Source organism: Tachysurus vachellii, chromosome 12 (genome assembly GCF_030014155.1).
Source record: "Tachysurus vachellii isolate PV-2020 chromosome 12, HZAU_Pvac_v1, whole genome shotgun sequence".
Lineage (NCBI taxonomy): Eukaryota > Metazoa > Chordata > Actinopteri > Siluriformes > Bagridae > Tachysurus > Tachysurus vachellii.
In genome coordinates, this window is record NC_083471.1 from 13593287 (window position 1) to 13609277 (window position 15991).

A 15991-nucleotide genomic window follows, 5' to 3' on the forward strand; every position below is an offset into this window, starting at 1 on the left:
AAAAAGAGAGAAGAAGAGCCAGGCCTAGAGAAGTAGCACACATGCAAGATCATGTTTATTGTTGTTATTATTCTTTTTTTATTAAGATATCCAGGATAAGAACCTAAAGACAGACTTGACACAAGTGTATGACTGAAGATAGCACAGTATCATTGTTATCATCATATCTATATTTGTACAGGTGTCAGTTTGAGCAGTGAATGAACTGCATGTGTGGAAAACAACAAGCCTGAGAGTGAGCAGATGGAGAAACAGTGTACAGAGGGAACATGTGAGGCTGGAGATGAGGAGGAAGATTTCCCACATACCATCCCATGGCAGAAGATTGAGGCCCAGGAGCTCGACTGTGACTATGGCTTACTTTTTTCCAATGAAGAAGCCAACAGGCTTTTCATGCAGCTAGAGGAAGAGGTGGAGTACTTTACAGGTACTTATTGCACAAGGCTTTGAAAGAATGTCATATCGATCCTTTCTAGTTTAAAACTTTGTATATATTTGGGTTTTAACACTGTGTTGTTATCTGTATCATCAACGGCGGTCTTGATACAGAGGTTTGTGACTGGTTCCTCGTTTGTCTGTGTGTAGTTCCCAATGTTCTTCAGAATAAAAAAATCACTGATGCTCAAGAAGGCAACATGATGCATTAAGAGCCATAGGGTGTAACCTTTTAAAACAGTGTGATTGGTGTAAACTGTTATTTTGTGTAAATTTGTCAACGTTTAAAACTTAAACTCCTGCAAACAAGAGACTCATGAACAGCTCTCACAAAGCAGTCACTTATCATCCAGGTAACAACACACGGGCTTGAATATCAAGAGTGTTTAAACATTTAAACTGCTTTATTTGTGTAAATTCAGTTAGCATTGTGTTTTGTAAATTAGTTGTAAAAATCTTTTTTTTTAATGTTCTCCTTTTTGTTCTTCTTCTTCTTCTTCGGCTATGTAAAGCTATGGCCTCAGCTGAAGTCATGCTACATTTAATCCCAAAGCTGAAAACATTTTCTGACAACCTGCATAAATTGTGTCATCTTCTTTAGATTAATGATACGCTCTAATGAATCTTCCTGTTTTAACCTTCCTATTTTCCCTGGGTCGTTTTGACCCGGCTGGAAGATTTTAATGTGTCATAACTTGGGTTTTCTTCCACATATTTGCCTAAAATTTAGCAGGATTGTTCCAAATTATGAACTTTGCAAGCAAAATCAATTTTGTCTATTTTCGTTGAACTATGTGTTCAGAACAATATATAATTTGCGTTTTGGAACAGCTTGGGTCATTTTGACCCGGCCACATTTAGTGGGGCAATAGGTCACACTTTTGCCCTTTTCAGCGCAATGAACATACATACAGACACAAAAATGCACACATAAAATGTCCACTAACACACGCACCCAAAACACACACACACACCCCACACACACGTGCACACACATACACACACACACACAAATTGGGCATTGCATTTCATTAGGCCTCCAGAAAAGAAAAAAAGCCAAACATTTGTAAATATTTCACACTTTTGATATGCCTTCGCCTAGCAGAGGGCAAAATATGATCTACCGAAATGATGCCACACACACAGTAAAACACTGTTCAAAGCATTGGGCATTGCAATTCAGTTGGCCTCCAGACAAAACAAAAGCTACACATTTGTAAACATTTCACACACACACACATGCGCACACACACACATGCACACACACACATATTGGGCATTGCATTTCATTAGGCCTCCAGAAAAAAAAAGCTACACATTTGTAAATATTTCTCACTATTGATATACCTTTGCCTAGCAGAGGGCAAAATATGATCTACCGAAATGATGCTCTACACACACACACACACACACACACACACACACACACAAGCACTGGGCATAGCAATTCATTAGGCCTCCAGAAACAAAAGCTACTCCATTTGTAAATATTTCACACTTGTTAGATGCATTTGTCCAACGGGGCAAAATCTGATCTACCAACAAGCTTTACACACACACACACACTCTCACACACACACACACACACACACACACACACACACACACACAAGCATTGGGCATTGCAATTCATTGGGCCTCCAAAAAAACAAAAACAATCATTTGTAAATATTTCACACTTGTTATATGCATTTGTCCAGCTCGGGACAATATCTTCTCTTCTCTTCTTCTTCTACCAACAATCTTTACACACACACACACACACACACATGTTGTGTTTTCATATTCAAATCATGTTTGTTTCCTCTCTCTTATTTATGAATTTAGTTGCATCAGTCAGCTTTGGCCTGGAGATATACTGAGTAATGTTTGACATTTATCAGTCAGTGGTTATCCAAAATAATATTTAATAATTTCTGCTTATTTTACTCAAAACATGGCAAAATTTCATAAGGTTTATCGTTCATTAAATTAAGTATAATAAAAAAACATAGGAAGGTAAACGTTTTATTCACATGAAATTATGGCATGTTTTTGAGTGTGTGTGTGTGTGTAGCCTGTTGTTGGTTGATCAGATGACATCAGGTGGGCAAAATAAATATTACAAGTGTAAAATAGATATTACACACAGAATGGTAATAATTGTAGAATTTTTGATTTATAAGCATTCAAGTCAATTTGGCCTGGAAAAAAACAGGTTTTATTATTTGCTGACATTAAAAATGGTCAAAATGGTTTCAAAACAATCTCCTGCCCTTGAAATATACCAGCCTGTAATTGTGCATTAACTTTTGTGCCTCTATAGTGAAAATAATTCAAAATTTCTGTTTTTTTTTTACTAAAAAATTAGGCATTTTTGTATATAAATAAGGTTTATTATACCAAATATAAATATTTTTTTTGCAAAATATATGTTAATATGTTGGAAACAAGTTTGACTAAAAAGGTGAAAAAAAAAGGCTATCATATATACTTCATTTTTTATAAGCGGTCAAAACAGACAATGTCAAGTTGACTCAGTGCTCCTAATTTGTATAGGAGGACAATAGGAGGGTTAATCTAATACACAGCCATAAGCATGAAGTTCAGCCTTTATTTGATTGAGAACCAGGTGAACACCAAACGGGAAGCAGATGTTATAACGAGCTTGACAATAATCAGGTGAACCTCAGCTGAAAAAGGGAAATGGGACATTTTGGCCATCGCTGGTCTGTTCTTGTAAAATCAGCTGTGCCGCTTTACTGAGCCTCACAGATCTGTTCACTTGAGCCACTCACAACTGCTTACATTGGTCATTTTGAGCCTTTTAGTTTCACTGAAATGAATGAAAATGCCATGTTTTTGCTTTTAGTATTAGTATGTTATAGTTAGGTCTTTTCTAAGTTGAATATCTCACATGACGTGTCCGTAGCCTCATTCCATAGCCCTCGTCGTTGCAAAGTCTCCTTTTAGACCAAATTAATGCTATTTAAATCAGGAAATTAAAGGAAACTATTGATGAAGCTCAACAACTGTGTGATTGTAACTTGTTGAAAAGTGACACAGGATCAGGAATGACTTCCAAAGAATGATCTCCAAATTGTCTGTCAGTGTGTGTGTGTGTCTGTCTGTCTGTGTGTGTGTGTGTGTGTGTGTGTGTGAGAGAGAGAGTAAGAGAGAGAGATTGTTCCCTGTCATGAGTTGGCACCCTATCCTTGTGCCCTCCAGGGTCTCTCTGACCCTGAGAATGATAAGTGATACAAAAATGAATAGATAGGCTACAGTGCTGCTTTTGTTGTTCAGTGCAATTTCTGATTTGTCAGAAGGATTTAATTTATTTTTCTATAACAAGTTTGGAGGTGCTTGTCCTAATATGGGCATGCAATGGTTTATATGTTGTATGTACCAAATACAGGTGGTAGAATTATTGATATGCTTAAGTTTTTTTTTATTTTTTTTTTTTAGCATTTTTTATGTTCATTTATGATTTTTAGAAGTTAAAAATGATCATGACATTAATGAATCAAAATGGTAATTGGTGTGGTAAATATAAAACACTTCATGGCATGTTATTGGAAAATAATCAGTTTCTTAGATAAAATAGGCTATTGAAGATTTTCATCTAATCATTTATTTATCTTTAGTCCTACTGAGTGACCTATTTAGTCCTGAAAATGAGTGGATTTTAGGAAATATCTTCAAGATGAATCCACTGTCCACTTTTACTTTTTACTGAGGCTTTCAAGTGCACTTTTCTCTTGAGGTTCAGAAGCGAAGGTGCAGGTGTACGGGAAGATGTACAGCATTCCCCGCAAGCAGGCAACGTACGGGGACGAGGGTCTGGTCTATTCTTTTTCTGGAGTGCATCTAGCAGCCAGAGCCTGGACTCCCACCCTAGAGTATATCCGTGACACCGTCACCAATGCCACGGGACACACCTTCAACTTTGTCCTAATAAACAGGTGAGTTTTATCCTCGGGGTTGACATTATGAGATGATGGATACAGTTTGTTGGATTTTTATTTATTTTTGAAAAATTATTATTCAATTAAAATTTTCTTTTTCACATAAGACGTTTTACAATTGTCCATGTTATGAAAGAGAGTTTAAAAAACCAACAATAAAAAAAAATCATATCTAATGCCTAAAAAAACTAATATCCAGGGGTTATACCAAGATTAAACCAAGAAGAGGTTTAGTCCACATAGGGATTCTAAACTTTATAGCCTTACTCAATGTTTTCAGATGTGTTACATAAGTAAGACACCCTTTCACTGAAGGAAACCTTTCACTTCAAGCTTAGCAAATTGTTTTTCTTTGTTTGATTCTTCTAACACCAATGTGGCCCAATTCTGATAGAGTATCTTTTGCATTTCTTCCAGCACCAGAGACCAGTACAAGATTTCTTTTTTTTTTTTACAAAAAGCCAATTTCACTATGGTAGAGAATAAAAAAAATAATACACACAGTAGATACAAATTAAATAAGAAAATAAAAAAAAGAGGTAGTAACTGAATATGGTACAGTGATGCGTGTGAAATATGAACACATATATTGTCATATACAGTATGTCTGTATCACATGACCCCACACACCGTGTTATACATACTGCAGAAAGAAAGCGGGGTCAGAAGACTGAACAACAGATTGTCTTAACAAATTCATTGATTTTATTTATTAATTTAACAGAAATGTCGTTAATTTGTCTGTCTGCAGGTATAAAGACGGTCAGGATCACATCGGGGAGCACAGAGACGACGAGCGCGAGTTGGACCCTTCTTGCCCCATTGCCGCGGTGTCTCTCGGAGCCGAACGTGACTTCCTGTTCAGGCATCGAGACGCTCGCAAAGAGCCAAAGAAACTTCCTATAGAGCCTGTGAAGTTGGAACTGGCCCATGGGAGCCTTCTTCTCATGAACTCTCCCACTAACACCTACTGGTATCACAGCCTCCCAGTGCGGAAAAAGGTGAAGATGCCGCGCATCAGTCTTACATTCCGACGCATTATTAAGGGTCGCCTGAAAAGGAAAAAGGAGTGACTTTGCTGTAAAAAATGACATTTTCTGTAAATATGTTCATTTGTGGTTCAATTTAAGAGGTCTTACAGATAACACATCTCAAAGTTCAGGTAGATTACTGTCTGTTTAGCTGTTTGCAAGGTCTGGTCCTGTGGAGGACGTCCTGCGAAACACTTATGAATACAAACTTACAGTTTAGATCATAATGACCTTTTGAATCCAATTAGGACTGATGAACGTGTGTACTGCATCGGGTCTGGGATTTAAAAAGGACAAACATTTCAGGAGAAAGACTGGTTTTAACTTTCAAGATGATTTGAAAAAGGACACATGGGAGTCAGTGACGTGTTGGTCTCAGCTGGTCGATATTCATAATCAGGCATTTTATTCTTTATTCTAATCAGGGTCACAGATTTAAATGACTGTTTATAATTTTGGAAATGAAGCAGTTCTTTTTTAAAAAATAAAATAGCACAGGTGAGAACACATTATGGGTAATACACATCCCCTCAGCCTCCAAAAATATAACAAGAAGAAGATTGTTCTCAGGAAGAAATAACACAATAGATCGATTTAGTAAGAACACTAAGCAAACTCGCTCTTTATCCCACATGGTGCGTAAAAGCTTCCCTAATTTTCTTTGTTTACTTCAGTGCACTGAATTGACTGCAGAGATGCTGTGTCTAACAGACAAAGGAGCAGATTCAATGTTATTCAAAGGAAATTTATTTTTTATAAAACCAAAAACTACATGTGGAATAAATAAATGAAACACAACCATACTTCTGTACAAGACATTTCTAAAGCAGAGTGAAAAATAATGGTCCCAATGAGTACATTTTCGCTAAAAGGTTCATAGATTGAACTACGAGAAGGCAATATTTTGGTGAAATATTGTGGCAAAAAAAAAGAAAGAAAAAAATCAAGTGTAATAACAAAAATGTTATCGTATAAATATATACATATTTTGCAAGCAGACGCATCCGAGTGATTTTTTTTTTTTGTTTCTCTAAAAGTCATACTTAGTGTTTATACGCCAGCACTGCTGGACTGAGTGTGAGGTATTTGCACAGCTGTCTATCCGTAACCTGCCTGTTAACGTCTAATGAACATCGCTTTCTTTCCCCCTCCCCTCCCCTCCCCTCCCCTCAATTCCGGACAGCCACACAAGCTGAGTCTTGATGGCAGGCGTTTGCCAGAGAGAAAGACGAATACTTGATGAATCGGATGGGTTGGTGGTCAGTATTGTTGTTATGCACTCTCTAAGGTTGTAGCGCTGTTGAAATGGTGACCTGCATTTCAAAGCTTTGTTTGCACCGCATCACATTTTACGACTGCACTTTAGTGGAAATGGAGTTTACTGGGAGAAGACCGCGCAAAAAAAGAAAAAACTTGAGACGAGAAAAATCTAAACAAGCTTATTTCAGTATCACAAGGCACACAACCAAGCAGGACGTATGCTACGAGCTACAGTCTTCACAGCAGACTTAAATCTGTGACTAGTACCATTCACTCACCGCCTTAATCACCCATTTTACTAGTTATTCATAGACTTTCCCAAAAAAATCTCTGAACTACAGCAGCAGAACCGATCGATTTCAGCGCAACTAACAGTGTGTTGACCCTCCTGAGCAAAAGAAAAAAAGATCATGTGTTTTGAAACATCAAGTGGCAGTGGAGAATAAGGACTAACTGAAAGTTGGTGATGTTATGACAGAGCAAGCTGTTCTAGGATCAGTGCTACGGAAACTCCTGCCCCTGAATCGCACAGTCCAGATTAAGCCCCGCCCCTCTCCTCTGGAAATGAACAGCAACTGTAAGTGATAAGTGTGTGTCTGTGAATGAATTGAAATTGATGAATATACACGTGTATGACTTGATGTTCGAGTTAAGAAAAGAAAAGAAAAAAAAAAGACTCAAAAGCATACAGGGAGACGAAAGGGAGATCACTAGAGTGTAACAGTTGGCAAAGACGGTTAGTTGGCTTCTGAGGAGGAGTCCAATTTGCCTTTCTTGCTAGGAGGAGCGCCCTCATCCATATCCTGCTGAGGAAACAAATCCATAGTCAGTGCACATGATTTAGCAGGAAAAAAGAGATTAAAAAATTTTATTTGTAGAATACTAACTACTTCCTTCATGGTCTGGTCAGGACAATGACAGAAGCAGTGCTTTGTGTGTGTGTGTGTTTGTGTTAGTTACCTGAGCAGCTTTAGAGGTGTCTGTGAAGTGTTTTTGCTCTCCCTGTGACTTGCCATCCCTTTTAGCTGTTGTGGACTCTGATGAAGAATGATTTGGTCCTACAATAAAAAAAAAGAGTTATGATGAAAATAATTAATAGATTAATAGATTATATCGTCGCTGTCAGGCGGAATCCTCGTATCTCCAAAACCGTTATTTTTCAGGAAATTAAAAAACCGCTGTACCTTATCTGCAGTGCACAGGGTTTAGTCCGCGTTGCAGTGGACTGTCTTGCGCTATATTCCTGTCCTCAGATGAGCACCAGAACTAGCGGGGGTCAAGATTTTTTTTTTCTTTGAGCCCAGTGTTTTGAAGACATTTACCTCAGAAAACGTGTTGATTCGTTGCGACTCTTCTTGAGGAGAAATATGCCGCGAAGCTCTCCCGTTTAAGAGGTGGACAGTTGAAGTGTGCAATGGAGTTATGAGATTTGCGCTCAAGCTATTTTCAAGACTTTAGATTGGTTAATAACTTGTAAAAATAACAGACCCACGTGTGGACTGACCAATAGCATCGATACGTGAAAAAATCTGAAATCGACCAAATTTGGACATACGAGGTTTATACACAGCGACGATATATACATTATATATAGATCCTCAAACCAAATCTGATTCCTTTAATGTATCTCATCTGCATCTTATGCTTTGTGCATGAGTGAGCTGTTTGTTGGCTGACTGATGGATCGTACCAACGTATTTACAAGCGTTTGGATCACAAGTTGTTGCCATGTGATCTGACACAGGGTCTTTTTCCTTACAGCAAACCATAACAGATTGAAAGGATTCATATGTTAAAGCAGCCAACATGGCAGCTAACTGTAAATTCATTCTGTTTATTTATAATAATAAGGAAAAATAAGAGTTAGCCAAGTTGGCAACCAATGAATAAGACCAACCCATCTTGCTGTCCTGACCAGACGAAGGCTGTTTACTGGGAAACTGCTCGCTTTTGGCTTCGCCGCTGTCATTCTGAGCTGTTGCCATGGGTTCAGGGGTGGGGCTAGTGTTGTTACTGGTCTCCTGCTTTAAAGGGGAGGAGTCAGCGATGGAGCTCTGGTTACTGTTGTCATCTACAAAAGGGAAGAGAAAAAGAGGAGAAAGAAAATAATAAAGGGATTTCCTAATATTAGCATAACATTGCAGCCTGTTTTTAGCAGCAAATCAATATATTTTGATAACCACAGAGTGGCAGGTATTCTGGAAAATTTTTTATGAAGGATGCGTAAAATTATGCAGTTACCCACCAAAAGCTGATTATTTTCCAATAATAGCACATCCCAAAGTGTTTTACTGCTCATTTACTACAGTCTCATCCTCAGACGGCACCAACGAACCGCTGGCTGAACGTCTGATACATTCAGCACATAAAATCGGAAACCCTTCAGTTTGGAAATATTCCAAATATTCGGACACACTAAGAGGAGAAGCCAACTAATTGTGGTCTTTGAGGACAACAACCAACAACCTACTCTTCAATACACAATTGTCAGACTGTATATTTATAATCACACCCTCCAGTGTCACACAAATGAGGATGAGGATCCCCTTTGAGTTCTGGTTCCTCTCAAGTTTTCTTCCTTTACCATCCAAGGAAGTCGCCTCAGTCACCTCAGGCTTCCTCACCAGGGATAAATACAAAGACATTTAAATATCATCTTCTACCGCTTATCCGAACTACCTCGGGTCACGAGGAGCCTGTGCCTATCTCAGGCGTCATCGGGCATCAAGGCAGGATACACCCTGGACGGAGTGCCAACCCATCACAGGGCACACACACACACTCATTCACTCACGCAATCACACACTAGGGACAATTTTCCAGAGATGCCAATCAACCTACCATGCATGTCTTTGGACCGGGGGAGGAAACCGGAGTAACCCCCGAGGCACGGGGAGAACATGCAAACTCCACACACAAGGTGGAGGCGGGAATCGAACCCCGACCCTGGAGGTGTGAGGCGAACGTGCTAACCACTAAGCCACCGTGCCCCCCACATTTAAATATATCTAATATTAATCCTGAATTTTGGTATTCTATTAATCTTTATATTAACTTTTTGTTTTATGTTTAAATTCTGTAAAGATGCTTTGAGACAATGTCCATTGTTAAAAGCGCTATACAAATAAATTTTAATTTGAAAGTTGTTTTCTGATTCTACAGAATGTCCCGGAGACACGTGTGACGATTTTTTAAACATTCCACCTGGAAACAAAGTCATTGTGACACTCTACTTCCCTCATGGAAGAAGAAAGTCGTCGTAATTGCAAATGTGACAATGAGTGCTTATGTGGATCTGTTAAACGCTGCATTTTCCAAATGATCTGAAGTTCACGGTACAGACTCATTAATTTGGACGACTTGAATGAACAATCTGCGGTCGCACGCTGAACTGTTTTTGTACATCGAGACATTGTCCTGCACCTAAACATGACGCTGAACAAAACCAACTGTGATTGGCTGCTTTATATGTCAGTCAGACACCTTGAGCAGTCCTTGGACAATAAAAGCTAGGGACTAAATAAAACCTCCAGCTACACGGGACTACACATATTACAGCAAACTGCTAATGATTAATCAGTTCCTTAACAAGTAAAAATGTAGAGTTACATATAATATTGCATAAAATACATCACCACCAATCCAAATCGAGATACAAATCAACATATGATATGATATAGAACACCAATAATCCAGTTTCCTTTGAGAGGAAAATGAAACCCTTAATGCGTTTGTCCACATGTGAGTGTCACAACAGTTGTTGGCTGTTTGTAGCTGAATGGAAGCAGTAAGCTGTGTAAGTAATCAGTCAGTTGTGTAGGATTACCGTGCATGTCCATCATTCCGGGAGAAGAACTGTTTTCTGGTGTAGTCACTTCCGAACCGTACTTATCATCCTTGCCCTTCTTTTTGTTTTTGTTCTTCTGCCAAAGGAAAAAAAAAAAATTAATTAATCGAGTGTGCATTTTTTTAAAATATAAATTTCAATGTACAGCACTGTCCAGAAAAGTAGCCTTATTTACAGTTTCTTTTAGAAACTGATTTTAAACTGATCAGGGTAAAAGCTGAAAGGCATAAGTGGAAATTACTCTACACCAATTAAAATAACGTAATAATCATAAGCTGACGCTCCATCCTCCCTCAGCTGTGGCATTTGTTTATGGCTTATAGTTCAGTAAAGAACGACATGTCCTCTGTTTACAGAGCACAGTTTCTTTGTAATTATTAAATGATTAATTTTATTTGTCTTATGGCTTTGTGTTGGCTCACCCTCTATTTTTCATGTTCCGTAATTAAAGGCAATAATATTAAATGACCAGTTTTCACACAATGTTCTTGTTGCCACACTCTGCTAGATCTCTGACCTAGAGATCTAGCATAAGGACATGTTTAGTTTTGCGTTAGAGTCTCCTGAGCGCTTCTATCAGTCTCTCTGTAGAAGATACATATGCTAAATGCTGTAAATGCAATAGAAATAATCCATTTAATATTGATGGTATATTCCATATGCCAAAGTTTAGTTAGTCAGGAGCAGGATGTAAATCTTCGGAATTTACAGGACTTTCATAAATACCCTTTATTCTTTTATAAATTAATGTATGAATTTGTATCCACTTCATAAATGAGTGTATAGACCATAAACCATATTTTGTCTGATATGAAATTCATTCACCTTTTTTTGATGTTATGGTCTAACATCGGGTAGACCTTTGCAATGATCTGATTATGTGGCTCAGGTGAATTAGAAGTAGATCATGAGGACTGGAGTTTAAAAGCACTGTTTGGTCTTAAATACAGTACCAAACCACAGCATTGTTTGTAAGACTAGAAAGAATGTGACTCATTTCCAAAAACAACATAAACTGAGAAATTGTTAAGCTAATGACAAACAAGAGATATAAAAGAATCCATGGTACATTCATAATCATGTTTCCAACTTACATCATCAGGTTTAGGTTCCATCACAGGGACCCATTTGTAGATTCTCAAAGACGTGTCGCCAACCGTCACCCATTTTTTCTCCCTAAGAAAAAGAGTGATTTTAAATAGTATATCATTTCGAACCACAGTGGGAAGACTGGGACAATGTTTTATGAGGTATTGTCTGACTCTCTTAGTATTAGAGAAGAGGATTAGAAACATAGCTACAAATTTAATTGTTGTTTCATTAGCAGAACATGCTGGTTATAGAAGTGACCTTTCTAGGAGCTTCGCTATACAACATACAGTATATACAACACTACAACATTAATATCTGCAATATGCATTTGTAAAAAACTATTTTGTGTTCAAAAAAAAAAACAATAGAGTTCACTCTAATATTAAACACATTAACAGATCCTTCTCGTAAATCAGTAAAACCTGTCATTGTATTACTGTTTTATATTTCTATATTAACGTTGTCTATAGGGGGCACGGTGGCTTAGTGGTTAGCACGTTCGCCTCACACCTCCAGGGTCGGGGTTCGATTCCCGCCTCCACCTTGTGTTTGTGGAGTTTGCATGTTCTCCCCATGCCTCGGGGGTTTCCTCGGTCCAAAGACATGCATGGTAGGTTGATTGGCATCTCTGGAAAAATTGTCCCTAGTGTGTGATTGCGTGAGTGAATGAGAGTGTGTGTGCCCTGCGATGGGTTGGCACTCCGTCCAGGGTGTATCCTGCCTTGATGCCCGATGACGCCTGAGATAGGCACAGGCTCCCCGTGACCCGAGGTAGTTCGGATAAGCAGTAGAAGATGAATGAAAAACGTTGTCTATATACACTGTATTCATATATTACTGTAGTCTTTGTATACTGTAGGCACTTGTTTACTACTGTAGTCTATATATTCATACTATATTTCATATATATATACAGTCGCATGCAAAAGTTTAGGAACCCCTGACAATTTCCATGATTTTTTGGGTGTTTGGTTCAGCAATTTCATTTTGATCTATCAAATAACTGAAGGACACAGTAATATTTCAGTAGTGAAATAAGGTTTATTGGATTAACAGAAAATGTGCAATATGCATCAAAACGAAATTAAACAGGTGCATAATTTTGGGCACCCTTGCCATTTTGTTGATTTGAATACCTGTAACTACTTAGCACTGATTAATTGGAACACACAATTGGTTTGGTGAGCTCATTAAGCCTTGAACAGATAGACAGGTGCATCCAAGGCATCTTCATTAAGGTACTTAAAAGGTGGCCAATTGCAAGTTGTTGTTCTCTTTGACTCTCCTCTGAAGAGTGGCAGCATGTAGGCTTCAAAACAACTCTCAAATGACCTGAAAACAAAGATTTAAACTGTCAGTGGCCACTGTGAGGAACATAGTGAGCAAATGGAAGACCACAGGCACAGTTCTTGTTAAGGCCAGAAGTGGCAGGCCATGGAAAATATTGGAGAGGCAAAGGCGAAGGATGGTGAGAGGTCAAAAACAGCCCACAGACCACCTCCAAAGACCTGCAACATCAACTTTCTGCAGATGGTGTCACTGTGCATCGTTAAACAATTCAGCGCACTTTGCACAAGGTGAAGCTGTACAGGAGAGTGATGCGAGAGAAGCCTTTTCTGCACACATGTCACAAACGGAGTCTCTTGAGGTATGCAAACACATTTGGAAAAGCCAGCTTCATTTTGGAATAAGGTGCTGTGGCGTGATGAAACAATGATTGAGTTATTTGGTCATAACAAGGGACGTTATGCATGGCGGCAAAAGAACATCGCATTCCAAGAAAAACACTTGCTACCCACAGTGAAATTTGGTGGAGGTTCCATCATGCTGTGGGGCTGTGTGGCCAGTGCCGCTACTGTGAATCTAGTTAAAGTTGAGGGTCGCATGAATTCCACTCAACATCAGCAGATTCTTGAGAATAATGTTGAGGAATCAGTCACAAAGTTGAAGTTACCCCGGGGCTGGATACAAAACAACGATCCAAAACACTGCTCAAAATCAAAATCTACTTGGCATTTCTGCAGAGGAACAAGTACAATGTTCTGGAATGGCCATCCCAGTCCCCAGACCTGAATATCATTGAACATCTGTGGGGTGGTTTGAAGCGGGCTGTCCATGCTCGGCAACCATCAAACCTAACTGAACTGGAGGTGTTTTGTAAGGAGGAATGGTCCAAAATACATTAATCCAGAATCCAGACATTCATTACAGGCTATAGGAAGTGTCTAGAGGCTATTATTTCTGCTAAAGGAGGCTCTACTAAATATTGATTTGATTTTTCTGTTGTGGTGCCCAAATTTATGCACCTGTCTAATTTTGTTTTGATGCGTATTGCGCATTTTTCTGTTAATCCAGTAAACCTCATTTCACTACTGAAATATTACTGTCACTCAGTTATTTGATAGATCAAAATGAAATTGCTGATCCAAACATCCAAATATTTATAAATGAAAATCATGGAAATTGTCAGGGGTTCCTAAACATTTGCATGTGACTAATTTTATATATGTGTATATGTATGTCAAACTTAGTGTAGTCGTATACTACTGTAGTCTATAAAATCATACTACTGTATATATCCCAAATTTGTTTACTATTGTAGCCTATATATACACTGTAGTCATATACTTACTCTACTACTGCACTCTATAATATATATCCTGTGCTCCAATACATATATAGACTGAATAGTATACGACTGCAGTCTATATACACACTGTATACACTGTCATATACAATTCAGTCTATATATATATATATATATATATATATATATATATATATATATATATATATATACACACACACACAGTAGTCATATACTATCATAGCAAAAAATGTACAAATCTGCTTATTATTATTACTATTTGCCTGTAAAATCACATGTGACTGGGTATTGAATATGAAAAGACAATATAATAATTATATTTAGTTTCTCTCAACCAAATAAACCAAATCTGAAGGTTAAAATTAGTTTATTAAAATAATATTCCACATAATATCTTCAAATCATATATTATGATTATTATTTCAGCTGGTTAAAATCCTCTCTGTAAATGTTGCCATTTTTTGCCAAGTTGTGGTTTCCAAAAGTGTTTTTATCTTGTGACAAAGTTAGCTGCAATCGCTGCGTGTGTGTGTGTGTGTGTGTGTGTGTGTGTGTGTGTGTGTTCCAGGCCCCCACCGCCCGTTTCTCCTTTTGCCTCCAGTTGAACTCCGAGCGCTGAATTTAAAAGCCGGACAAAAAAACTATTCTCACTCCAGTGCGCCGTCACCGCGCCGCCGTGTTCAGTCCCACAGACCAAACCAGCGCCGTTTTTTTCCGCCTTCCCGGTTCACGAGCGCCGGCATTACAGGCTCAAAGAGAAAAACGGCTTCATGTGACTGCGACGAAATGGCTTCTTTGGTTCAACCCACGTTTAAATGTTTAAAGGAGAAAGAAAGGCGGCTCCGCTCTCGAAAGCACCGCGATCAGTAATAAAGGTGTGTTGAAAAGCGCGCGACTCACCTGAGGGTAGCGACTACAAATCAAACTCAACTCGATTAAAAGCCTTTCGTTTTGTTTCATTGTTTCTTGTCGTCTCTCCTCCCCCCTCTCACACACACAAGCCTGGCTTTTCTGTTCCCGAAACGGATTAACGTTTGTTCTTACCATTTTCGTACTTTTTCAATAGCGGCCATAACCCGCTTGATGTCATCTTTGGCCCTGCTCCGGGTCTCCGCGCGCACCGACCTGCCCGACATTACGGCTCTCGGTAAAAATATCTTTTTCTTCGCTTCGCCGGCTGTTGTAGACACAATGCGAAACGCGCAGAAGCGAGGCTAGGGCTTGTGCGCATGCGCGAACCACAGCAGTAGCGTGCCCTTCAAGCAAGAGAAGCTGGAAACACGCCTGATGTTCACCAAAAACACCCCACGCGTCTATTTTCAACATTCTGAAACATAAATACCAGCAAACTATATGATATTAATAACAATAGTTTCTAGTAAAAAACATAGAAGGTTGTCCTGTTGATTCCTTTGACTAGAATTAACTATAAAATCAGAAACAAAAGGTTTATTTTAAAACAAGGATTTGCTTTTTAAATCCAAACATAAGCAACTGAAAATACCAAATTACTGTCACTGCTTACAGAGAAAAATAATATTGTTTAACATATTTACATGGTAAATAGTGCGCTTTATGTTCTCATTTCTGATTGGTCAGAAAATGTTGATTCATTTCCTATAACAGCAGCTCCTGCAGAAGTCCTGCATGTAAGACACATCACAGGTTTGTATTGTGCTTTTTCTAATATGTTTGTGTTCCTTCAGGATGTTCAAACAAGTCAGGAACAAATGAAACTGAAACTTTGTATGTAGTTAATTTTCTGTTTATCATT

The 15991-nt window shown here is 38.5% G+C and overlaps 2 protein-coding genes across 4 annotated transcripts; one reads left to right on the forward strand and one right to left on the reverse strand.

Moving 5' to 3' along the window:
* The first annotated feature begins 20 nt into the window (after positions 1–20).
* Positions 21–6409, forward strand: alkbh2 (alkB homolog 2, alpha-ketoglutarate dependent dioxygenase). 2 transcript variants are annotated; one of them, XM_060883997.1, is made up of 3 exons: positions 21–427; positions 4178–4376; positions 5131–6409. In XM_060883997.1, the coding sequence occupies exons 1-3, from the start codon at positions 244–246 to the stop codon at positions 5450–5452; spliced, it is 705 nt and encodes a 234-aa protein (XP_060739980.1). In that variant the 5' UTR covers positions 21–243; the 3' UTR covers positions 5453–6409. The 2 variants fall into 2 exon arrangements, with proteins under 2 accessions (XP_060739980.1, XP_060739981.1); XM_060883998.1 differs by having other exon boundaries at positions 4184–4376.
* On the reverse strand, positions 6142–15440 carry bcl7a (BAF chromatin remodeling complex subunit BCL7A). Of its 2 annotated transcripts, none has more exons than XM_060884000.1 (6): positions 15262–15440; positions 11612–11693; positions 10497–10593; positions 8568–8741; positions 7631–7728; positions 6142–7476 (listed from the first exon to the last, which is right to left on the reverse strand). In XM_060884000.1, the coding sequence occupies exons 1-6, from the start codon at positions 15351–15353 to the stop codon at positions 7408–7410; spliced, it is 612 nt and encodes a 203-aa protein (XP_060739983.1). In that variant the 5' UTR covers positions 15354–15440; the 3' UTR covers positions 6142–7407. The 2 variants fall into 2 exon arrangements, with proteins under 2 accessions (XP_060739983.1, XP_060739985.1); XM_060884002.1 differs by having other exon boundaries at positions 6142–7473; positions 15262–15439.
* Between the last annotated feature and the right edge of the window lie 551 nt (positions 15441–15991).